General features: G+C 41.4%; 1 protein-coding gene across 2 annotated transcripts in view; it reads left to right on the top strand.

Annotated features, from left to right (window-relative positions):
* The window catches only part of HSD17B4 (hydroxysteroid 17-beta dehydrogenase 4), a 264,853-nt gene that overhangs the window by 138,826 nt on the left and 99,632 nt on the right, over window positions 1-26,395 (top strand). For both annotated transcript variants that reach the window (XM_056537370.1, XM_056537371.1), the window contains exons 15-16: window positions 4,753-4,824; window positions 24,797-24,900. In XM_056537370.1, coding sequence (XP_056393345.1) covers window positions 4,753-4,824; window positions 24,797-24,900 — 176 coding nt within the window. The remainder of the gene's footprint in view (window positions 1-4,752; window positions 4,825-24,796; window positions 24,901-26,395) is intronic.

Below are 26,395 nucleotides of genomic sequence, written 5' to 3'. Positions count from 1 at the left end.
TAAAGTAACTAACTATTTCTACAGTTTTAGGGCCATGACTAATCTAGTTAAACCCAGCAGCAGATTTCTGCTACCAGCATCCTGACTATTGTGTGACCACTAGGACCTTTTTATAATACTGTGTATCTGAAAACACAGGAGCAATGAAAATTTCTTTTCTTTCCTCTCCAAGGTCCCCTTCAGTCTTTGACTGACATATGATCATGACATATACTCCATGATCTAGAACCACCTGTTGTGAATTTACCTAGATGATGAGCTCTATTGGTGCCTGCTATGTGCTCATCCCTGATAGTAAACATGCATGCATGCTCATGTGGCATGAGTGTGCTTTTATGAAAAAGTGAAGGGAAGGGTAGGGGCTTGTCCGACAGCTGTCTAAAACAAAAAACAAAAAAACTCCTTTTAGACATGTCATTATTTGATCACTAAAATAAGAGGCAGATGCAATAAGCTGACATGTTACCAAGTAATGCCGATGTTTTAGAAAACCCCATACATACCGTGGCATTATGTGTGGATTGGTATTCTAATAATCTCCAATGTGTTTTCTCAGCCAGACCATGGTCCTGCTTTCTTAATAATATGGCATAGAGTCCGGACATCTATTATTAAGGAGGGCAATAAAAAAATAAATGATACGTTTATAACCAGGTGGTTCAGAAAATTCAGGGAAAGAAACGAAGGCCCGTACCCCTGGCTACAACTGCAGAGAGCAGGGTATTCTGGGAAGATCACATGTTGTTGCATTGGTCCTTGCTATGAGACTCTCCCCACACTGATCATATAGAAGGAAAGGAAAGTGGTAACTGTTTCAGGAACCTATATCGCTAAGCATCTTTACATATAATTGGTATATTCTTTGCCATTCATATATCAATCTAGGGTCAAAATAATCTGTCATGTAAACAAAGAGTATTAACTAAGTCTCTCCTCTATAGCCCTAAAAACTGTCATCAGTGTCTTTAGTAGTATATGTCTGTGAATGCATAACTTGTCATAAATAAATATAAATGGTTTATACATTAGCCTGTAAAGTGAAAGTGGTCTTCTATGTTGATAAACTAATCACAGGTTGTCCTACTATTGGCATTCCTAGTGATAATCTGTGAACAAACCTGGCAATAAATGTTCAATATCCCAGAACCGCCACCACAGGGGAAAAAAGGGCTTAACACAATTAATGGTCTGTCCATTTAATGCACAGACACTGCCATGGAAATTCTACTGTGTGCATGGTGCAGCAGAATCTCATTGAAAACAATAGGAGACTGCTGCAGCGGAATTTCCAAGCTGAATTTTTCTGCCGGATTTTGCCTTGTGAGTGGGGTCAAATTGTAACTGCAGTCGCTCTCCGGCAGTAGGATCTGTCTGTTTGAGTCTCTAGCAATTTTGTAGCCCGAGACTTGTCTGAAACTACAGCAATCAGGGGACTTCACTATGTCTATGGGACTTCATGTAAATCCATATTCTAATCACTGAAGTCGGGGGGCTACAAAGCAGCGGTAGAGTTTAACATATCCAGTCGCCAGAGTGTGACTGCAGTTACTATTCAAGTATGGAAAAAAGCTCACCATGCTTAACTCTTTGGGGACGGAGGGTTTTCCAGTTTTTGCACTTTCGTTTTTTCCTCCTTACCTTTTAAAAATCATAACCCTTTCAATTTTGCAGCTAAAAATCCATATGATGGCTTATTTTTTGCGCCACCAATTCTACTTTGTAATGACATCAGTCATTTTACCCAAAAATCAATGGCGAAACGGAAAAAAAAAAATCATTGTGCAACAAAATTGAAGAAAAAATGCCATTTTGTAAATTTTGGGGGCTTCCGTTTCTACGCAGTAAATTTTTCGGTAAAAATGACACCTGATATTCTGTAGGTCCATACGGTTAAAATGATACCCTACTTATATAGGTTTGATTTTGTCGTACTTCTGGAAAAAATCATAACTACATGCAGGAAAATGTATACATTTAAAATTGTCATCTTCTGACCCCTATAACTTTTTTATTTTTCTGCATATGGGGTGGTATGACTACTCATTTTTTGTGCCATGATCTGAAGTTTTTAGCGGTACCATTTATGTATTGATCGGACTTTTTGATCACTTTTTATTCATTTTTTTATGAATTAAAAAGTGACCAAAAATTAGCTGTTTTGGACGTTGGAATTCTTTTGCGTGTACGCCATTGACCGTGCGGTTTAATTAATGATATATTTTTATAACTCGGACATTTCTGCACACGGTGATACCACATATGTTTATTTTTATTTACACATTTATTTTTTTAATTGAGAAAAGGGGGGTGATTCACCTTTTTTTTTTTTTCACTTTTTTTTTTTGCAATGTTGTAGCTCCCATAGGGGGCTATAACACTGCACACACTGATCTTTTACATTGATCAATGGTTTCTCATAGGAAACTATTGATCGATGATTCTGACGCTTGACTGCTCATGCCTGGATCCCAGGCACTGAGTAGTCATTCGGCGATCGGACAGCACGGAGGAAGGTAGGGACCCTCCTGCTGTTTTTACAGCTGTTCGGGATGCCGCGATTTCACCTTGGACATCCCGAACAGCCCCCCTGAGCTAACCGGCAGTGCTTTACTTTAACTTTAGACGCAGCGTTCAACTTTGAACGCCGCGTCTAAAGGGTTAATAGCGTGCGGCACCGCGATCAATGCCGCACGCTATTAGCCACGGGTCCTGGTCATTTTTAGAGGCCGGGCCCGACCCACTATGACCCTGCGATATAGACAGGGAGAGGACGTATAGGTACACCCTCTGTCCCCAAGGAGTTAAAGCGGTACGCCACTAAAAAAAACATCTTATCCGTTTCCAACGTCAGCGTCCGGAACACGGAAGCTTGAAACTTCCACGTTCGTTATGTCACGCCACGCCCACTCCATTCATGTCTACGTAGTCGTCACGCCTTCTCCCATAAACATTAATGGAGGGGGCATGGTGGCTGTGTTCGTCAGCCATCGGGCACGGAGCTGCATTCGCTCTGTGCAACAAATGACAGGGGTGCTGCAGCGGAGATCATGGGGGTCACCAGCGGCAGGACCCCCATGATTAGACCTCCTTATTCCCTATCCTTTGGATAGGGGAGAAGATGTTTTCAGCGTTGTACCCGTTTAAGTTGAAGTGTTAATGTAGTAAATATGTTTTATGTAATGCTTTCTGTTTCTCTGGACCTCCAATAACAATGCGCAGGTAACACAGGTAGATTTTCCCGTTTCAGCTTTTGTTGAACATTTTGTTATTTCTGGCAAGTTCTCAATTTTAATGTCTACATTAAATTAATTGGCGTTCAGTTTGTATGAGCTGCCTCCAGCTAAACTCATGCAATTTTACATTAATTCTGCTACCCAACCCACTTATCTGTTTTAAGCACACAATGACTGATGGTTAATATGCCTTATTTCGGTGGTCTAAAATTATGTGGAATAACTTTTTTTTTTCATTACCCCCTTACCAATTTCAGTTTCCAGTCGTGAATATATACTGTGAGTTCTAGTAAAGTTAACAAATCTGCCTGTCGATCTTATGATCGACAGGATCATAATATACAACTTTCTCTGAAGCTATCCTTCATCAGACAGTTCAACAGAAGTCTTAAAGGGTATTCAAGGATCTGTGCTGCTGTACAGTTAGTGTAGTTCATAATATAGTGTCTGTACTTGTGTGTGACAGTGGTCTCAAAATTCTTCTGTGATTATCGCCCCAATATTTATTTTTAACAGCATACAAAATTACTCATATCTCGAGATATCCCAGGTTACAGTGCATGGAGACCTGACATCACTAGTCAGATGATCAGAGTGAGCCAGTCTTGCTTCAATTTAGCAACAGCTGCAGGCCCCCTGTTTAGAAAACACTGTTTCAATGGGTGGGGTGGCTGATGTGTGGGAGGAAGGAAAGTGATCTTAAAGGGGTTATCCAGGAAAAAACTTTTTTTTATATATATCAACTGGCTCCAGAAAGTTAAACAGATTTGTAAATTACTTCTATTAAAAAATCTTAATCCTTTCAGTACTTATGACCTTCTGAAGTTTAGGTTGTTCTTTTCTGTCTAAATCCTCTCTGATGACACCTGTCTCGGGAAACGCCCAGTTTAGAAGAGGTTTGCTATGGGGATTTGCTTCTAAACTGGGTGTTTCCCGAGACCGGTGTCATCAGAGAGGATTTAGACAAAAAAGAACAACCTTAACTTCAGAAGCTCATAAGTACTGAAAGGATTAAGATATGTTAATAGAAGTAATTTACAAATCTGTTTAAATTTCTGGAGCCAGTTGATATATAAAAAAAAGTTTTTTCCTGGAATACCCCTCTAAACTTTCAAGCACGGAACTGTGGGATGTGTAGTTTAGAGAACAAAATCCAACAGGAAATACTTAGTTCTGGCAGGTAAGTACTAAAATCACCTTATGGTGGATAACCCCTTTAAATTCTTATTGTCCAGCGTCACGGCCTGCCTGCACAACACTACACATCTTTGATAGGGTCTAGGAAACTTTTCTCAGTAAACTTGCCAGTTACATCCATTTAGTGAAGTTATTTTTCTCCTGTACATTTTCACTAAAATCTTTTATTCAAGGTTTCTCCTAAATTTGAAGGCTCAGCAAATCTGGGGAAAAAAAATATGCCCAGTGCCTTCTGGACTGCATAGCATTATTTTCCTGTTGTTGCCAGCAGTTTTTTTCTTTTTTAAATATATTTTTTGCATTAATATGTTTTATTTTCCAGGAGAGATGCGCTCGGAGGGCACAGTGGCAGACATTCTGGACAAAGGCTCGGGCGCTGTCATTCTGCTTGATGGTAGGTACATTATCTGATCAAGGTACTGATAAAATGGTTAATGACTATGAGAAAAGCAAATTGTGGTTCTCACTTATTGGAAACTTGTTAGTTTTATTAGAGTACACATCTTCATACAGTTTGCGTTCGCTTTGTCTCCTTAATACAGAACTCTGTCAAAAGCATTTCACACCAAAGCAATTTGCAGTTAGAATTATGAGAGTAGTAGAAGGCATTCACATTTCTGATCGAAGTGAAGGTCGTCTCAGGCGGAAAAGAGAACCGCGGCTGAGAATTACTAATGAGGCGGAGAGGAGACCAGACGGGAGCAGAGGCTGCACCCAGATTATGGCGTGTAATCTGTACATCACAGGTCTTCAGATCCTCTCATTTCATACATTCTCAAATCTGACAGCATACCGTAGTCCTATTCAGTACCCAAGAAGCCCCAGATTCATATTAAATAATGCACTCCAGCTTTAAACCTAAAGGCTTTATCTGCTATGTTGTAAGAAGACAGGAGAATAATCATATTCTTTGCTACAAGGCATAATATATATATATATATATATATATGTATATATATATATATATATATATATGTATGTATATTGTACGTACTAAGATGCAGTGTACTACCTTCAGCTTTTTGTTTTATTTTATTTATTTATTTTAACCCAAATTACAACACGCACTGTTCTGTTGTTTAAGTTGTTTCACACATTTTTTCCAGCATGTCCCAACTAATTTTATTTTTTCCATCCCGTCACGACCGCACCACCAGAGAGATGGACTCCTCCTCCATGAACAGGAAACCTAGAGTACAAAAAGGATGTACATCCCTCTCTGCCTCAGTGGTTTCTGCAGGAAGCCTGGAGTAGTCCATGCCTCTGGTGGTATGGATATTGTGATGGTGGGGAGGTCCAGAGGAGGCCGTTCTCTCCAAGTTGGGAGAGTTGCCTGGGCCTCCGATACCCCCTGGTTTGGGTTTCCTTGTTGTGCCCCCAGCGGCAGCATTCTGGCGCTGCACCTGCCTCCCCTCTCCCTCCGCCCCCTTCAATCTGCTACGCGGCTGGCCCGTGGTTGCGGGTCAGGCTGCGCTATTTACCTGAAACATAGCGGCGGTATCTGAGGGGGTCCAGAGCTCCTGCGGAGTCATGCGGGGAGCTCTGTGGCTGCGGCCTTATGGAAGGCGGGGCTACGAGACATACTGTGATGGCTGGGGAGGAGAGGTGCGAACGTGACAGTGGATGTAACGTCCGACACTGGAGTCTGGGCCCTCCAGGGCGGCAGATTCAAATAGGGAAGCCTTTCTGCTGCTCTGCCTCCATTGCACACAGGACAACTGTCTGGAAGCTGTAGCTACTGGCCTCCAGGAGGGAGAAGAGTGTGAGGAAGATGAGCCCCATTGGGAAGAACTCTTCCAAGCAGGACCGTGCGGATTCCAAGACTGCGTCTACGATACCGTTTCTTGCGGAGAGGTGAGTGTTATGGCTCTTTTTTGTCCATTTTTTTCTCATTTAGTTATCTTGTTTCTTAGGATGCTCCTAGGAAAGCGACTAAGAAACTAAATGTAGGAAATGCCTTTTGTGGAGAACTGTTCAGCTTGGGTGTTTTTTTTATTTAAAATTTACATTTTTTCAGGTTGAAGTTATTTCTTAAAATGTTATGTTAAATTTTAGAATCTCCGCCACTGATTGTACAGATGCAGGAGATGGTTAAGAGCCAGATAGAATCCGCCCTTAAAGGGTTTCTACCTGTAATTCCTCCTCTGCAGCTGGTAGTGGCTCCTTCTGTTCCAGGTGATATTGAGGAGGAAAAAGGAGTAGTTTCTATTCACTCTGATTCAGGTATTCCTTTTATCTGATATTGGGTTTTCAGTTTTGATAACAATGGGTTGTCATAGTTTATATGTTTCCTGCAGGGGATGACTCCCGTTCATCTGAAGATGACTTGTCGGGAAAGCCTCTTTTTCTGGTGGAGGATTCAGAGCAATTAATTAAAGCCGTGAGATCGACCATGGGGCTTGAGGAGACTAAGGAACAGAAGTCTATTCAAGAAATCATGTTCGAGGGCTTAGAATAGAGAAAACATAGAGTTTTTGCTGTGCATAGAACCATTTCTCAGTTAATAAAAAGGGAATTGGACATTTCGGACAAGAAATCTTTCATTCCTAGAGCCGTTGAAAGAAAATACCCTTTTTCAAAGTCTGATACTAACTGTTGGGATCACCCTCCTAAGATTGACGTGGCAATTTCCCAGGTCTCCAGAAAGGGGTCTTCACCATTTGAGGACTTCAGTTCTTTTAAAGATCCTATGGACAAAAAAGCTGAGACTTTCCTTAAAAGGGCTTGTGAAACTGCAGGGGCCACTCTTAAACCCACTGTCGCTGGTACCACGGTTGCAAAATCCCTGATGTTGCGGATTGACCAGTTATCTTCAGAACTGCAGAATGATGTGCCCAAAGAGCAGATTCTATCCTTGATTCCAACAATTAAAAAAGCAACTGTTTTCTTGACAGATTCACCTTCGGTTGTGTTAGACTGTCCGCCAGATCAGCAGCGCTTACCAACTCTGCCAGAAGAGCGCTCTGGCTTAAAAATGGGTCAGGGGATAGTACCTCAAAGAGTAAGTTATGTAGGTGCCATCTCTTGTGAGGAGGAACTTTTGTTTGGTTCAGTCCTCTCAGATGTATTCGAAAAGGCAGGGGATGGGAAGAAGGGGTTCCCAGCTTCCCAACCCCCTAGACAAAATAGGACTTTCCAGTTAAACCCCAATTTTGCTAATTCTTTGGGTCAATACGATTAAAATGATATCCATAATCATATACTTTTCTACTACTGTTGCGCTTAAAAAAAATCGCAAACTGTTTAACCAAATTAGTACGTTTAAAATCCCCCTATTTTGAAGACCTATAACTTTTTCATTTTTCTGTATAAGCAGCGGTATGAGGGCTCATTTTTTGCGCCGTGATCTGTACTTTTTATTGATACCATATTTGCTTATATAAAACTTTTAATACTTTTTAAAAAAAATTTTTGGGGAATAAAATTTTATAAAAAAGCAGCTATTTTTGGACTTTTTTTTTTTTTTACGTTCATGTCGTTCACCGTACGGTATCATTAACATTTTATTTTAATAGTTGGAATATTTACGCATGCGGCGATACCAAATATGCATATAAAATATTTTTTTTTTTACACTTTTTGGGGGTGAAATAGGGAAAATGGGACAATTTACGTTTTTATTGGGGGGTGGGGGTCTTTCAAATTTTTTTACTAAAACTTTTAACTTTTTTTTTTACTTTTTTTTTTTTTACTTTTTTTTTTACACTTTAATAGTCCCCATAGGGGACTATTTATAGCAATCATTCGATTGCTAATACTGTTCAGTGCTATGCATAGGACATAGCACTGATCAGTATTATCGGTAATCTTCTGCTCTGGTCTGCTCAATCGCAGACCAGAGCAGAAGACCCCGGGAGACAGCCGGAGCAAGGTGAGGGGACCTCCGGCCGCCATGCAGGATGGTCGGATCGCCGCGGCAGCGCTGCGGGCAATCCGATCATCCATTCAAAGTAACCCCAAATGCTGCAGATGCAGTGATCTGTATTGATCACGGCATCTGAGGGGTTAGTGGCGGACATCCGCGCGATTGCGGATGTCCCCCATTACGGGCAGGTCCCTGGCTGCTATCAGCAGCCGGGACCTGCCGTGCATGTGGACGTAAATGTATGTCCTGGTGCGTTAAGTACCAGCTCACCAGGACGTACATTTACATCCTGCGTCGTTAAGGGTTAAAGGGAAGAGAGATGGTCAAAAAAAAAGTAAGGTTCACTCTAACAAGTGGAAGTTTTTTCATAAGGGGAGTGGCCTTATGTTTACTCAGCCTAGTACTTTCACCAAAAAGCCCGACCCCCAATGACTGGATCCATGAGTAGGTGGCAGACTTAGAGTTTTTTCGAGAATGGGAAAACATTTCTGGTAGTTCTTGGATAATTCAAACTATCCGTGACAGTCTCTGTCTGGATTTTGTTAGTCTGCTGCCTGCTTGTTTCCTGGTCATTAAATGTCCCCCAGGACCTTCAGGTCAGTCTTTTTTACATGGGAGAAGTGTTATCCAGAATAGAGAAAGGTGTTTTGTGCCTCCACAAGAACAAGGTTAAGGATTTTATTCTACTCTCTTTTGTGGGGAAACCAAATGGAACGTTCAGGGTCATTATTAATCTCAAACCTCTGAATCGTTACTTGATTTATAATTATTTAAAGGTGGAAACAATAAAATCCACGCTTAAGCTGTTGTTTAAGGATTGTTTTATGTCGTTGTTTTTGGTTTGTTCACAGCTAGAGATGAGCAAATTTTTTGAGAAATAAGATTCGGTCGATTCGACGAATTTTCCCCAAAAATTTGTTTCAGTCCGAATCGCTATTGAAAACTGCTATTTCTGGCCTACAGAGAGCCTCAATAGGGGTGTAGAACACTTTGCCTTGCTGTAACACGCATAGGGTGTGGGCTGGGTTAGTGAAATAATGCTGTTATTCAGTATAACATGCAGATTAGAGGCATCGCTATTAGAATCACTGTCACAGAGCAGCACAATGACAGAGCCTGGAGGTGGCATCAGTATGAGGAGAGCATATATTGGCTGAATGACCCAGCGTGGAGGTGGCGGCAGCATGAGGAGACCATATATTACCTGAAACACACAGCGTGGAAGTGGCGGCAGCATGAGGAGACCATATAGTGGCTGAATGACATAGCCTGGAGGTGGCAGCAGCATGAGGAGACCATACAGTGGCTCAATGACACAGCGTGGAGGAGGCAGCAGCATGAGGAGAACATATAGTGGCTGAATGACACAGCCTGGAGTTTGCGTCAGCATGAGGAGAACATATAGTGGCTGAATGACCTAGCCTGGAGATAGCAGAAGCATGAGGAGACCATACAGTGGCTAAATGACACAGCCTGGAGTTGACGACAGCATGAGGAGAACATATGATGGCAGCATGAGACAGCCTGGAGCTGGCATCAGCATGAGGAGTACATATGGTGGCAGAATGAGAAGCCTGGAGGTGGCAGCAGCATCAGGAGTCCTGAAAGTGACCTGGTGACAGAGTGGTGCGGTGTGTTGGAAAACCAGTACTTGGTGACTACGGTGGGTGAAAAAAGAGAACTTTGCATCAGATGTGTGGTATCAGGTGGGTGGCAGGATCAGAATAGTAGCTGAAGCAGATAGGCAGAAGAAAACGGTCTCATTTGTAAAAGTGTTAGTGTGCACAAGTAAGTATTGAGGATATGCATTACGTAAACCGTAACTTATAATAATATGCTTAGGATAAAATATATGGACCCAAATATTTTTTAAAAATTAAAACGAAAGGTGTGCAAAAAACACCATGTGCCACCTACACCACCAAGTATTGATGTGAAGCAAAGACCTCTAAAAGGTGCAAAGGAACAACGTATGGTCCATTGTAACCGATGGGGATAAAAACTTCCCCTGTAAGGCCCTACTCTCGCATTATTAATTTCCTTCTTGGCAAGTGTTACTCGCCCTATAAAAGGCGGCCCCACACAGGAACCTCTCCCTATTTCCACCTACAAACACTGCCATTTCCCAGGGTTTTTAGGTTCCTGTGTGGGGCCGCCCTTTTTAAGACTGGTAACACTTTCCTCGAAAAGGTGGAAGGGAGCAACGTATTGTCCATTATAGCAGGTAGGGGTAAAAACTTCCTCTGTAAGGCCCTACTCTCGCCCTATTAATTCCCTTCTTGGCAATTGTTACTCACCCTAAAAGGGCTCCCCCCACAGGAAGCTCTCTCTATTTCCACCTAAAAACCCTGGGAAATGGCAGTGTTTGTTGGGGGAAATAGGGAGAGGTTCCTGTGTGGGGCCGGTTTTAGGCCAAGTAACACTTGCCAAGATAGGAATAATTATTGCGAGAGTAAAGCCTTACAGGAGAAGTTTTTACCTTCACCGGTTACAATGGACCATACGTTGTTCCCTTCCACCTTTTAAGAGGTCTTTGCATCACGTCAATACTTGGTGGTGTAGGTGGCAGATGTTTTTTTTTTTTGCACACCTTTCCTTTTATTTGATAAAAAAAAAAATATTGGGGTCCATATATTTTATCCATACATATTATTAAAAGTTACATTTTACATTAGACATAGTCTCAATACTTACTTGTGGTTTGCCGCGGAGGAATGTTTGTAACTGGGGAGCAGCGCCTTAAATATTTTTAGCACTATCCATATTTGTTGGTGTGGCACAATTGTCAATCTACTCTGATGCATCAGGCATTGGTGGGTGGAAATCCTGGCTGATCCATTCCTGATTCATCTTAACGGAGGTCAGTCTCTCCACTTTTTTCGTGGACATAAGAGTTCTCCTTGGGGTTACTATGGCCCCCGCCAGACTAAACACCCGCTCTCAAGGCACACTACTGGTTGGGCAGCACAGCTTTTCAAGGGCAAACTCTGCTAGTTGCAGCCACAAATCAATTTTGGCTGCCCAGAAGTCCAGCGGATCTTCAAGGTGTGTTGGCCTGGTCATGTCAAGGTATGCCACCACCTGCTGGTTCAGGTCCTGCTCCAGGTCTACCTGCTGCTGAGGAGTTGCTTCACTATGCGGGAGAAGAAAACTGCTCATCAGCGACTGTACACTCAGGCTGCTGCTGGTGGAGCTGGTACTGCTCCTGCCACCCTACCCCTCCCCAGCAACCATTGCAGTGGAAGGTGAACACACAGGGCCCCCCCCCACACATTGGCCAACTGACTACGTAGGATGTCTCTGTAGTAGGTCAGTTTGTACTCCATCTCAGTGGGTGTAAAAAATAAAAAAATTTAAAAAAAAGGCCCTCATTTTGTGCCGGTAGCGAGGTTCCAATAAGGTGGAGAGACAGAAGTCATCCCGATGCCGAATGGTGACAATTCAGCGGTCACTACGCAAGCAAGTGAGCTTGCATTGTGCCATTTGTGCAAGTGACTCGGAAGGACTCCCTGCCTCCATCTCCACTGCATACTGCCATGGTGTGTACCCTCTCACTCGTTGCTGCTCCTGCTCCTCCTCCTCCTCTCCTGTCAGATGACTAGAAAAAACGCCCATCTTGCGAAACCTAAACACTGCTCCACTGTGCCTCTCCCCCTCCTTCTCCTCCAGTTTAGCCCCCACAGGGCTCATGTGGCCGTGAGATCTAGGCGCCATGTCTCCAGTGCCCTGACCAGCCATCGTTTCCAACACGTGTTGTAGTAAATTAAGCAGTGGAATGACGTCCTTCATCCCATAATCCTGTCGCCGACTAATAATGTGGCTTCCTCAAAGACCCTGAGCAAACGGCAGGTGTCATGTATGAGCTGCCACTCGTTGACATTGAAGTTACACAGGGGAGTCCCCCTATTCGCTTGGATCATCAAAAAATCGGTGATGGCTTTTCTCTGTTTGTATAGTCTGTCCAACATATGGAGGGTGGAATTCCAATGTGTTCAAATGTTGCAAATCAGACTATGTTGGGGGATACCGTTCTGATTCTGCAGCTCAAGGAGGGTGTGCTTTGCGGTGTAAGAGTGGCTGAAGTGCATGCAAAGTTTCCTTCCCATTGTTAGGATATCTTGCAAATAGGGGGATTACTTCAGGAACTGCTTGACAACCAGATTGAACACGTGTGCCACGCAGGGCACATGTCTCAGACTTCCTTGTCGCAGCGCATACAAGATGTTGTTCCCGTTGTCGGTCACCATGGTTTCCATTTCCAGTTTTCGTGAAGTAAGCCATGATTTAATTTGATAAGTGCTGTGTACTACACCCAAAATTGCACTTTCTCTCTGTTCACTCTCTTCCCTATCAGTGCTTCTAGGCTGGATTTGGGCTTGAGGTGAATCACTGCTGTAAAAAAGCTTTTCTGTGCAACGCACTGCTCTCTGTCCCTCTCTGCAATAGAATGCTAATGTGACTGGGAGGTGAATCACTGCTGTAAAAAAGCTTTTCTGTGCAACGCACTGCTTTCTGTCCCTCTCTGCAATAGAATGCTAATGTGACTGGGAGGTGAATCACTGCTGTAAAAAATGCTTTTCTGTGCAACACACACTGCTCTCTGCCCCCCCCCTCTCTCTCTGTTATAGAACACTGATGTGACTGGGAGATGAATGCCTGCTGTAAAAATGCTTTTCTGTGCAACACACACTGCTGTTCTGTCCCTCTCTCTCTGTAATAAAACGCTGATGTGACTGGCTGCAAGATGGCTGCCGATTATATAGGTCTGTGACATCACAGGGGTGGCTGGCCGCTGAAAGGCTGCAGGTGAATCAGGGTCATTCCACCGACCCCTTGTTCCTGCCTTCGAAAGGATTCCTTGTGCTTGGACCGCACTAAATGAAGTTAATGAAGCGATTAAAATCATGATGATGTTCGCATTCGTTGCGAATTGAATTTTTCCTGAAATTCATAACAAATACGTATTCGTCAGATACAATTTGCTCATCCCTATTCACAGCAGCCATCCCGGCTGTACCCTCGAATTTTACAATTAGAACTCCTTGGGACGGTTCCCAGCCAGACTTGGATAGACATATTGTGTTGCCCCCTCAAGTGCTGGCTTCTTTAGACAGGTGGTTAGTGAGTAATAACCTTTCAAAAGATGTAGATTGGGTTTGTCAGGACCTTTTTAGTCATCACTACTGATGTCTGCCATTGGGGATGGGGTGCTCATTTGGGTAGCCTTAATTTTCAGGGCCTTTGGGAAGAAGTGATTTGAAAGGTCCTCTAATTTTATGGAGCTATTAGTCAGCTAGTGATTTTATCAGTGACTCTAATGTAAAAATCTTCTCGGATAATACCACTACTGTGTCTGTCATCAATAGGCAGGTAACTACGAGAAGTCCTTCCCTTATGAATTTGTCTTTTCAGGTCCTGTCCTTTGCAGAATCCCATCTAAAAACAATCTCTGCAGTGCATAACAAGGGGGAACTCAATACCAGGGCAGACATTCTAAGCCGCCAATTAATCCATCAGGGGGAATGGAGGGTAAATCCAAAAATATTTCACAAGATTACAGCCTTATGGGGAACCCCTCAAGTGGCTCTGTTTGCTACCAGGCACAACAGACAGGTCAGAGACTTTCTTTCCTTGAGCCCAGCAGACAGACCTTTGGCAGTGAATGCATTATCCCAGACTTGGGATTGGGACTTAGCTTGCACTTTTCCTCCGCCGACTCTTGTTCCCAGAGTTATAAGGAAGATCATGGAGGACAGAACAACAATTATCTTAATCTTATCTTAAAATAGAATTACTGGTGAGTAATTACCGGCTTGTCTTTAATAAACATTTAATGTAAATTTGCGCAATTTTTACCCTTTATTTTTTACACAGATACTGAGAATCTGTAAGAAATAAAAAATGTGGCATTCTCTATCGCATTATGCAGGTATTTTTCCTTAGGGTGCGTTCACACTGCGTAATTCCCGCGGAATTCTGCACGGTGAACTTTAACATCAGTGTGAATAGGTCTTCTGCGAGACACGTTCACACTGAGCAATTTCAGCGGCAGACAATTCCTCTGCTGAAATTGTTCCGTGCAAAGAAGGAACAGGTTTATTCTTTGCGTGCAAGTCCACGAGCTCTGCATAGCAGTCAATGGTGACAGCGCAGGGCTGTGTGGTCCTACCACCGCTTCGGTGGCGGCTGCTGACAGACTGAATCTCAGCTCGCTGATTCAGCTTCAGTGCCCAGTGTGAACGCTCCCTTAGAAGCACGCACAATAGGTTGACGGAAGGGTATATGTAGTTGGAAAGCCCCATGTTTTATGTTTTGCTCACGAAGATCATAGAGTGGGTCTCAGTCTGTGTTATGAACTTCTGGGGCATTGATCTCCAACCTGCGTTTCTCAAGCCGTTGCTGTGGCATCGCAATGCGGTCGGGTGCTATGTGTCACCAAATACTGGTGGTATTGAGTTGTCTCACTTTGTATGACTGGTTTATGCTAAAGCCCTGCATGGCGTAGAGAACACACGTACCATAAAAGGAATTGCGGTTGATGCCAAAGTTGTTATACTTGTTACATAATTCCCCTATTTGGTTAACACTTGGCCTTTTTCAGAGAATTAATACCCAATTTCGCGATTTTATCTCTAATGGGCGAAAGCCTAAATTAAAATTAGAATACTTACACTGTCCGAAACAGGATGGAGGGTTGGCTTTGTCCAACCCATGGCTGTATTTTCTTGCAGCTCAATGTCAGCATCTCAGGAGTTGGGATCATTTAGATTTTTTAAATTCCAATATGGTTATGGTAACATGAATACTTTCTGGTAACAATTTAATAATGGCTTTAGAGAAACATGAATTTAAGAAGAAAAAAACATCTCTCCCACCCAAACTTTAATTTATTACATAAAATCTGGAATAAAGTAAAACAAATTAGGGGGTTGGGCAAAATTAATGAATATAACCCGCTATGGGACAATCCACAGCTCCCAGAATTAAATAAATTGGAAGGTTTTGATAACTGGAGAAAGCTGGGGGTGGTCTGGGTAAAAAATCTATTCAAATTTGATAGTCCTCATTCTTTTAGGGATTTCCAAGAGGATTTCCACGTACCTGCTGGAGCGTTTTTTTTTTTTTCAATGTTTCCAGTTAAGGCATGCGATCGCCGCCCAGCAAAAGTACTATCCTCTAATCATAATTAGTGACCCAGTCTTGGATTTAATAAGAAAAGAAAAGAAACGGGGGTTTATCTCCAGAACATATCAATTACTTGCCATAAAAGGTTGGACGACACAGTTGGTACCGGCATTCCACAAATGGCAAATGGAAGCTGATATTAGTGAAGAACAGTGGAAATCTGTTCTTAATAATATCCCAAGTCAAGCATTAGGGGAAGGGGTGAGATTAACACAACTATATATCCTGTATAGATCTTACAGAACCCCGGCTCTCCTTTTTAAAATTGGATATGGAAAATATGCGAAATGCCCGTGGTGTTTGCTCAGTGGCGTCGCTAGGGGGGGGGTCAGAGGGGGCCATGGCCCCCCCTAGATCAGGCCGTGCCCCCCCTTGGGCCCCCCAATTTAAAATAAATAGGGATGTCCCGATACATTGATGGCTCCGCCCCCAGCACAGGAGAGGACGGGCTGAGAGCTGACAGGTCACACAGCAGAGCGGCCGCTTCATGTGAGGTGAGTGATGTCCCGTGTCCTCCCTCTCTCCCCCCTGATCAGCAGTATATCCTGGGGCTGAGTAATGTGTATGGTAGCAGTCCAGAGGGGTCACTTTCCCTCCTTCAGTGTCCACAGGTCACCAACAGGCCACATTACCACAAAATTTTTTGGGGAAAATCGCGGTAAAAATTGCGCGCTTTTACCGCGATTTTTCGTAAATCGCGGTAAAAAGCGCAATTTTTGCCGCGATTTTTCCATAAATTGTTCTGGTAATGTGACCTGTTGGTGACCTGTGGACACTGGAGGAGGGAAAGTGACCCCTCTGGAAGGACAACATGTGAACACACTGCTAGTTTATCATTAACCCCTCAAGGCTACATTCACATGTACAGGATCTGCTGCATATTTTTGCTGCATATTTTGTGCAGCTGATTTTGCAACCCATTAGCTTCAATAGGTAGCAAAATCAGCTGCAGAAAATATACAGCAGATCCTGTACATGTGAGCGTATCCTAAGAGCTCATTCAGGGGTGGATCCACAGTGTATTTTATGCTGCAGATCCCCCGACAAGGGACCCTACAGTGCTGCCTCCATCTGTGCCTGCTCATAACGGCAATCCGCCACTACAAGCAGACACGCTTTGATGTGTATACTCGCACACATCATGGCCGCTCCTGCTCTCTGAGCTAGGCCGAGAGCAGCCGCGATGTGTGCGAGTATACAAATCAAAGTGTATCTGCTCGTAGCGGAGGATTGCTGTTTTGAGCAGGCACAGATGGAGGCAGCACTGTAGGGTCCATTGTCGGGGGATCCATCCGTGTAAATGAGACCTAAGGACACAAGGCGTATGTGTACGCACAGTGCCTGCTCCCACTGTGTTGTATAAATCATTAGCTAGAACCCTCGGCTAATGCCAGACATCACCAATCAGGCTGATGTTTAACATTAACACTTTAGATGTCGCTATCAAAGTTGATGGTAGTGTCCAAAAGTTTTAACGCCTTAAGGACATAGCGTTTTTCCGTTTTTGCACTTTAGTTTTTTCCTCCTCACCTTTTAAAAATCATAACCCTTTCAATTTTGCACCTAAAAGTCCATATGATGCTTATTTTTTTTGCGCCACCAATTCTACTTTATAATGACATCAGTCATTTACCCAAAAATCTATGGCAAAAATGGAAAAAAAATCATTGTGTATGTATATATATATATATATATATATATATATATATATATATATATACACGCACACACGTTTTAAAATTGCCCCCCCACTTTTGTCACTGGCCCCCCATGTGCCCCCCCTAAATTTGAATGCTGGAGACGCCACTGTGTTTGCTAGACCCAGCAGATAGCATACATATGTTCTGGGATTGCCTATATATTCAAAGTTACTGGAAAGCAATTATAGAATGTATTGGGACTGTGTGGGAAATTGATATACCTATAGAACTTAACTGTATTTTGGGATACCTAGAGAACTTAAATATAATATTTTATACTTAAATAGCTCTTGGGAGATTGTTATATAATGCTAGAAAATGAATAGCCCAATATTGGAAAGACCCGAATGCTCCAACCAAATAACAATTTAGTGAAAAGATGGGGAAGGTGGTGGCATGGGAGAAAGCTATATATGCTAAGAGGGGACTAGCAGATAAATTTAGTTTGATTTGGAACAAGTGGATAAATAAACAGTAATGCTGCTCTCGGAATTCGAGGGAAGAAGGGGCTTTTGTGTTTTTTCCTCCCTTCTTTTTTGTTGTTTTGTTATTTTTGTAGCTCTTGGGCCACTAAGATATTTTTGTTTAAAAGCCTGTAATAATTTACTTTTGTAGGACTGTATACTTCAATATATAATGTTTTATATGTGTTTGTTTATTGCTTTAATATTTTGGAAGGTTATGTAATGATCAATAAAAGGAATTTTAAAAAAAGTACTCTGTCTATGTAATCATTCATTATATGTATTTATTCACATCTGTTTATATTTGCATTGGGAAGAAAAGTTAAACTATCAATTATATGTCTTAATCCCCAGACTAATATCCCTAAATTGAAAATTTCTCCTGTTCTCTAATGTGATTAGAATAGTCAATGACAGCATTTGGTATTCCATGAATGAAGTCCATAAATCTCCATTACTAATGAGATGTCGGCCTTAGGATGGCAGCTCCCATGATGATCGGAATAATGGCTGCTTTATGTTAAATGTGTTCTTGTGTTTAGTGTGCTAAGAACAAATGTATAAGCATAAAGACACATTTATACATCTGTTCGTCCCTCCATGCTGTTTCTTCCTGATGGATTCACTTTTTATTTGGTGGTCTCCGTTTCTAGCTGGAGTTTTCCACCTCTAATAAGATTTCACAAATCATGTGATAAAATATTTTATTCCATCACAGCTTCCCAGAATGATTGCAATGTTTGGTAACTATCGGAACGTGAGCAAATGTTTAATAAATACTGTGATCCCTCAACTTACAATGGCCTCAACATACAATAGTTTCCACATACAATGGTCTTTTTTGGATCATTGTAACTTGAAACCAGACTCAACATACAATGCTATGGAATCTGCGAAACGTGTCAATGGCTGGAAGAACCGACCAATCAGAATGGATATTTCACTGGTAAAACCCCTGTATTCCTAAAGTGCATGCACTGACTGGTGTCTGGTAGCGCCCCCTACAGTACAGGGAGGTATTACATGTTCTGTACTCTTTACCTGTGCCAGGGTTAGCTTCTCTTTTGGGCATCAGGTAAGGGCGGCTCCATTTTCTTTTCTTTTTGGGGACATTGCATGTTCTGTACAGGACCCTGAAGAAGCTCCTGTCCTCTACATAGACCAGGGTTTCCCAAAGAGGTTGCCTCCAGCTGTTGCAAAACTACAACTCCCAGCATGCCCGGACAGCCTTTGGCTGAAATAGACAGTGATTTACAGATCCCAGCAGATCTTTCTTACTTTTATATGTAAGGACTTGCTTTATCTATATTAGTTATCTACTTATTTATCTTTAATCCATAAAATCACATTGTCAGATTTTTAAAGATTTTATTTGCAAATTATGGATGAAAATACGTTTTTGGTCAATAACAAAAGTTCATCTCAATACTTTGTTATATACCCTTTGTTGGCAATGACAGAGGTGAAACGTTTTCTGTAAATCTTCACAAGGTTTTCACACACTGTTGCTGGTATTTTGGCCCATTCCTCCATGCAGATCACTTTCAGAGCAATGATATTTTGGGGCTGTCACTGAGCAACACAGGCTTTCAACTCCCTCCAAAGGTTTTCTATGGGGTAGAGATCTGGAGACTGGCTAGGCCACTCCAGGACCTTGAAATGCTTCTTACAAAGCCACTCCTTCATTGCCCGGGTGGTGTGTTTGGGATCATTGTCATGCTGAAGACCCATCCATGTTTCATCATCAATGCCCTTGCTGATGGAAGGAGGATTTCACTCAAAATCTTTTTCCTATTGTTGGATGACCTTTTGGTGGCTGCAGAACCAATTACCAGGTTTCCATAGAGTTATGGTCTCAACATACAATGGTTTCAACATACAATGGTCGTCCTGAAACCAATTAATATTGTAACTTGAGGGACCACTGTCTGCAAAAGACCACTTCTATAAGAAGACAGTCCCCTTATCCAGACCAGATTTGTTGATAGATTTTCAGTCCACTATAAATTTATGCATAGTGATCACTTTCTTTGAGAAGGCCAACCCTAAAGAAGATCACTTTTCGATGCAATTTTAGGCACTTTTAGCTTCTCAAAGAGGGTTCACTATATAAACATTCACTAGAATCATTTGTTGTACAAATGTGTTTGTGTTCTTTTTTTATATTACTGTTGCAATAGTAGGTAGTTTGTTTATTCCTAAAATCTTAAAATGCATCCAAACTTCTTATAAAGTGATGAAACACCACTAGGATATTTGTATAAGATTGTCTCCACACATAAACTCAGTAAGTCAAATCTTCAGGTCTTTGAGTTTTATAGCAAACTATTACTCACACTTATATGTAAGAGAGTGGACCCCCAAAATGTCACGTCCAGACTGAACAGTGTTAAACTTTAGTAACCGCACTGCTATATTTGCTTTGTCTGTGTTGTAAAAAATGAAGACCACATTCTAAACAAGTAAATACTACTCATCCCTCTATTTCGTTTGGTCTCATAACTATGATGGACAGGGGATAGAGGGGGAAGAAAGTTAGAGGACCTGGTTATATCGTGTTACAACATATAACATAATATAGACAAACTACCAAAGAGAGGGCCACTTGGTACAATGTATGTGTCTCAGATGGAAACACTCACTATAACAAAACCTATCACATAACCACTGAGACAAAAATGTTTGCAAAAATAGTGTACAATCTTTATTAGAGTGCATAGATACATAAAATCACAATTAAAATTAAAATGGAACAGAGACAGACAGAAAATACAGGCGTCTCATACAGTACGTAAGGTGAATATTCTAGTGCAGGAACTATTAAGAGTTATTCCATAAAGGTATATGGGTAAAAGGAGCAGCTATATATACATATTAGCACAATGCCCATAATAAATACCTAAGGACTACCCAAATAACTGCACATAACACAACAATAGGGGTCCCAAGGATACAAGTGCGATCGTGCATAGAACATATAGTATCATAACCAGACCACTAGACCCTGTAACCCTAGCACAAATTCAGGTGAGAACGCGCCAAAATATGGCACATATCACCTCACCATGCCATGGTCCAAGAATAAGGAATGGTCAAATGACACATGATGCACAAGTTAGATCCGGACACCCTTACCAGCAGAGACCACCACCCCAACGCCGTTTCGCAATGAGCTTCTTCAGGGAATGAAGACAAGATAATATAGACAAGTACAAGCTAAATCGATACATAAAATAGAGGGTTAAGATGGGCCTGATTAGCGTAGAAATGAAACTGGGTACAGAATTTGAGGGTCAAGAAATAACCTCTAAAGAATATAAAAGGCGACTGGCCTGGAGGATATCTTTGAGTTTTATTTAAGCCCCTTGGAGACGGTTTGCCTTAGTTACCTTTGAGGCTGTCCCCTTTCCTCTCCCTGTTTTTAAATAGATATATATATATATAGATATATATATAGATATATATATATATAGATATATATATATATATATATATATATATATATATATATATATATATATATAGATATATATATATATATAGATATACAAATACCACTCATTGCAGTTTTCTAAATATGAGCTGAAAGCTTGATTGGGGGCATTTATCACTGCAGGTGTAAGTGAAGCATTTTTCTGCACCCTTTTTTTGTGTGCAGGTAATGTGTAGGAGCACCAAATTTATTAAATAGAGCATTTGATATATTTTGTGCAGGTCATTTTTTCTGAAATTTCACTCTTCACATACACCAAAAAGCTAAGCTAAGTCTGGGCTCGTGTAGTTTAGAGACTTTTCGGTGGTTTTGTGCCTTTTTTGCGCCTTTTCACAAAAAGTCGCAGTTCTTAAAACCCATCCATGTCATGTGTATTACCAAAATCAGTGGATTGCAACTCAAAATCTGCAGAAATGTGTAAACCAAAAGGTGCAAAAAAGGTGCAAAAAAAGGACACTTGCGCCAAATATAGGTGGAAAAAAATGGGTAAACATACTGATAAATGCCAGCCGATATGTTTTCCTTTACCCTATAGATATCTCCCAATACCATTAGAATGTGCCATTACTTTATGATCAGTGGAGGTCAGTACTTGGCCGAATAACATTTATTAATGAAGTTCACTATTCAATTTAAAGCAGGTTCTTAAAGGGTGTGAGCATTTTTTTTACCTTTTCTCACTGTCCACATATAATATGAATGTACAGTATGGTATATATGGGACTGCTTTAGTTCTTAATTTCAGCCTGACCTGCATTCACATTTTCAGATCTCGCAACACCTGTGGTTGCCTGCACGGAGCTCACCCTGGTGATTTGTATGCAGGAAATGCTTAGTAATCTAGATAATAAAGAAACTCCACTAAGCTGTCAGGGATATATCTGTTACCAAACTTTATTAGTGTTTCAATTTAAAACAAGAATTGTAGGTAACGTGTTGAATTATAATGTAGTTTGTATAAACATAGCAAACTTTGCTATAAGTATTACATAAGATTTGAAAAAGTCATGTGGTTTAATTGTTTGTTTCTTTTAAAAAAGCACTCCGCTGCTAGACATCTTATCCCCTATAAGGGGCCCCGTGATCTACCACAGCACCCGGCCTTCTAAACAATTACTGGGTTCCTGCGGCAGTGGTCATGACGTCACGGCCCCACCCCTTCCATTCATGTCTATGGGAGGGGGGGGGGGGTGTCGTGACGGCTCCGAGCGATCTGAACATAATGTTCAGACTGCTGGAGCACCAGAGTATCCTTTTAAACGGCTATCTGAAAGGCATCCCCTTGAAAAGTAAAAAAATAAAATTTCTAAAGATATTTTTATAAGGAGGCCATGTCCTGCTCCTAAGGATTAACCCTTTGCCGCAAATGGAAGTTCATTAACGTCTCACGGTTCTCATGATACCTGTCACGATCACACCCTATCGGTCCAGCCAAGACGCTAGAGAGCGTGTGATGTGCAAGGGTTAAAGCCACCAGACCTCTGGGTATCCACTACTAGTCCCAGCAAGTCACCAAATTAACCCTTTGATAAACGTGTTTCACTAGAGCATTCTTCAGAAAGGTGAGCTCCTATATTTAGAGATCAAAGACCAGAGCTGATTAATTAAACATTTAACCCCTTAAGGACTCAGCGTTGTGCGACAAAATTGAAGAAAAAATTTCATTTTGTAACTTTTGAGGGCTTCCGTTTCTACGTAGTGCGTTTTAAGGTAAAAATGACACCTTATCTTTATTCTGTAGGGCCATACGGTTAAAATGATACCCTACTTATATAGGTTGGATATTGAGAAAATTCTCATCTTCTAACCCCTATAACTTTTTTATTTTTCTGCGAATGGACTGGTATGGGGGCTCATTTTTTGCGCTGTGTTCTGAAGTTTTTATCGGTACCATTTTTGTATTGATCGGACTTTTTGATTGCTTTTTGTTTTTTCATGATATAAAAAGTGACCAAAAATAAGCTATTTTGGACTTTGGAATTTTTTTACGTGTATGCCATTGACTGTGCAGTTTAATTAACAATATATTTTTATAGTTCGAGTTCGGACATTTAGGCACGCGGCGATTCCACATATGTTTATTTTTATTTACACAGTTTTTTTATGGGAAAAGGGGGGTGATTCAAACTTTTATTAGGGAAGGGGTTAAATGACCTTTATTGACTTTTTTTTTTTTTTTTTTGCAGTGTTATAGCTCCCATAGGGGGCTATAACACTGCATACACTGATCTTTTACCCAGATCCCTGCAAAGCCATAGCTTTGCATGGATCAGCATAATAGGGAGTTGATTGCTCAAGCCTGTAGCTCAGGCTTGGAGCAATCAAACGCCGATCGGATGCGACGGAGCAAGGTAAGGGGGCCTCCGCTCGCCTCCTAGACGATCGGGACATCGTAATTTTATTGCGATAGTCCCGATTAGCCCGACTGAGCTGTCAGGAAGCTTTTACTTTCGTTTTAGATCTTTGATCTCCGCGTCTGAAGGGTTAATAGCGCGCGGCACAACCATCTGTGCCGCACGCTATTAGCTCAGGGTCCCGGCTTATCATAAGCTGCCGGGACTGACCCGGTATGACGCAGGTCACGGCGTGACCCCATTTTAAATACCGGGACCTGGCGCAAAGCGTACAGGTATGCCCTGCGTCCTTAAGAGGTTAATCTGATAAAAGGTATCACAGTGCTAGGTATAAAATAAACAAAGTGAAAGTGAAAGCTTCCCGGAAGCTCAGTTGGGCTGATTGGGACCATCGCAGTGAAAACGTTATGTCCCTATCAGCTACGACGCATCAGGAGTGTGCCTTACCTGCCTCCTGCTCGTCCGAGCAGCGATTGATTGCTCCAAGCCTGAAATCCAGGCGTGAGCAATCGACCGCCGATAACACTGATCAATGCAAGTGGAGAAACACTCGGTCCTTAAGGGGTTAATACAGCATTACCTGCCAGCTATTCAAGTGAATGGCCATCTATCTAATGCATGAATAGGCAAGGTCCACCAGAGAAGGAGCAACTTTTACAGAGAAGTTCTTGGTTCGTTGAGGGTTATCTCATATGGGCATGAACCACACGGATTGCGATTTTTCAGGTTGACCTAAGGTGCAAGCTGTTTAATTCTTAGTGACCGCATGGTAAACTGCTGCAATAATGCATGACCATTAAAAAAAAAAAAAAATAATGCTTGTAGCTGAAGGCAATATAAAAATGGTGCAGTCTTGTATATCAGCTTGGTCGCAACATGAAAACCCAACCCAGCTTTATGACATCCATACATCTAGTAGGGCATATAGGCATGAGTTGTCCTTATGGGACCATCCCTTTTACCCTGTTTGCTCCTATATACTGTGCACATGACTAGTATTTAGCTTTAAAGGGGTTGGATGCTGCTAAAAAGTTTTTAATATCACTTCAGCCATAAGATGTAGGCTATGCTCATATAGTGTCGGAGACTATATACAGTCTTAAGGTATTCCTAGATCCACAATGATTAAATGTCTGGTTAGTATATGATGAGCAGGACCGTTGTAGTACATGGCTGATAACAGTATTTGCTTATCCTCTCATTCTCAGTACTCCTTTTTGGGTGCACTCTTGTTACTTGTGTATTTATAGAGTATAACATGTAAACAGGATTTAATTACATTTGTTTTTATTCCCTTTTTCCCAGTAAACACTTACTGTGGTAAGGAACTCATCTGCTATAACCAGTTTTCTGTGTTTGTGGTTGGCGCCGGTGGTTTTGCTGGGAAAAGGTCATCCTCCAAGGCTAAGGTATGTATAATGTACAATGCAGTACTTTTATGTGCTTGTACTAGATCTTAATAATGGATGTGAATGTCCCTTTTCAGCAATTGTAACAAACACATTATAAATTCATACCACTCATGCCTGAGAAAACGTGGATGTTGGCTAATTATAATGTTTACTGAACAGAATCCAACCAGAAGTCACTGTGAGCATTATTAGTGCTAAGATCTAGGTCCCCTGCTTCACTTTTAACTAAACAGTATGGTCTCTTTTATCTTACAAAGTAAGAGGTATTTTTACAGCCAAACTTTCCAAAATGCTTCTTTTAACATAGATCTCATCTCTCCTATACTTTACTCTATTTGAAAGCAGTATAGAGTAGATGTGTTACGTTTTGGAATATATATGCACATACACACACACACACACACACACACACACACACACACATATATATATATATATATATATCGTCTCTCCTTCTTTCTTCTCTCTTCTTCTTTATTTTCCTAGTTCTCTTCTTCTTTCTTCTTCCTCCCTCTTCTGCTTCTTCTTCCTCCTTATTCTTCTTTTTCTCCCTTCTCTTTTTTTCTTTCTTTCATTATTATTGCTACGTGCACATTTTGAAGATTTTTCTTTGTATTGCCTTATGTGTATTTTATTACCTAAAACATATATGCAATTACATTTACATTTTCTGCTGCAGCTTGGATGTCTTACAATACAATGCAAGCTACTCTGTGCCATCCAAAGCTCACTTCCTAAAGGGGTTTTCCAATCTTATTAATTTATCTCTTGTCCCAGCAGTGGATCGGTGGGGGTCCATTTGCTGGGACCCCTGGCAACCATGAGAATAGGGACATAATTGTCCCCAGAATTAATAATCATCACCATTTACTTTTATACTCTATGGGATCGCTGAAAATTTCCAATGTTTGGCACCCCTATAGACTGAATGGAGCAGTGGCCATGCAGACGCTGTCCGTACCATTGTTTCCAGGGACAATTATATCCCTGTTTAGAAATGGCCCAGTGGTTGGACCCTCCAGCAATCTACTTGTTATCCCTTATCCTGACGGTAGGGGTTAACTTAATAATATGGGAAAACCCCATAAGGATGAGAATCCTGTCGGGTCAGTCAGCAGCCTCTGTTTTTTCCCTCCTGAATGCTAATCTAAGCTAAACAATCCAGTAAAATATAGCATGTTACTTTGGTTGCTCCTGGAAATGTGCTGACCTTATGTATTTAGGTCCTTGTTCACTGCCCACAATGGTATAATGTTGGCCCTATATAAATGAAGGAATTATTATTAGAGTGTACCTATCGTTAGTAAAAACTTTTTATATAATGTAGAAAATAATATATTATATATATATATTTGTAATATACATTGGTTAAAAAGTGGTTAAATTTGTGAGTGAAATAATGCTGTCCCTGCACCTATTGCCTGTAATAACAAGATGCTGGCTGTGAAGTCAGTTTATTAGTCACCAAGGTATTTATTCGAATAACCTCCTT

This window comes from Hyla sarda, chromosome 1, assembly GCF_029499605.1.
Source record: "Hyla sarda isolate aHylSar1 chromosome 1, aHylSar1.hap1, whole genome shotgun sequence".
Lineage (NCBI taxonomy): Eukaryota > Metazoa > Chordata > Amphibia > Anura > Hylidae > Hyla > Hyla sarda.
This window is presented reverse-complemented; position numbering and strand designations above follow the sequence as displayed.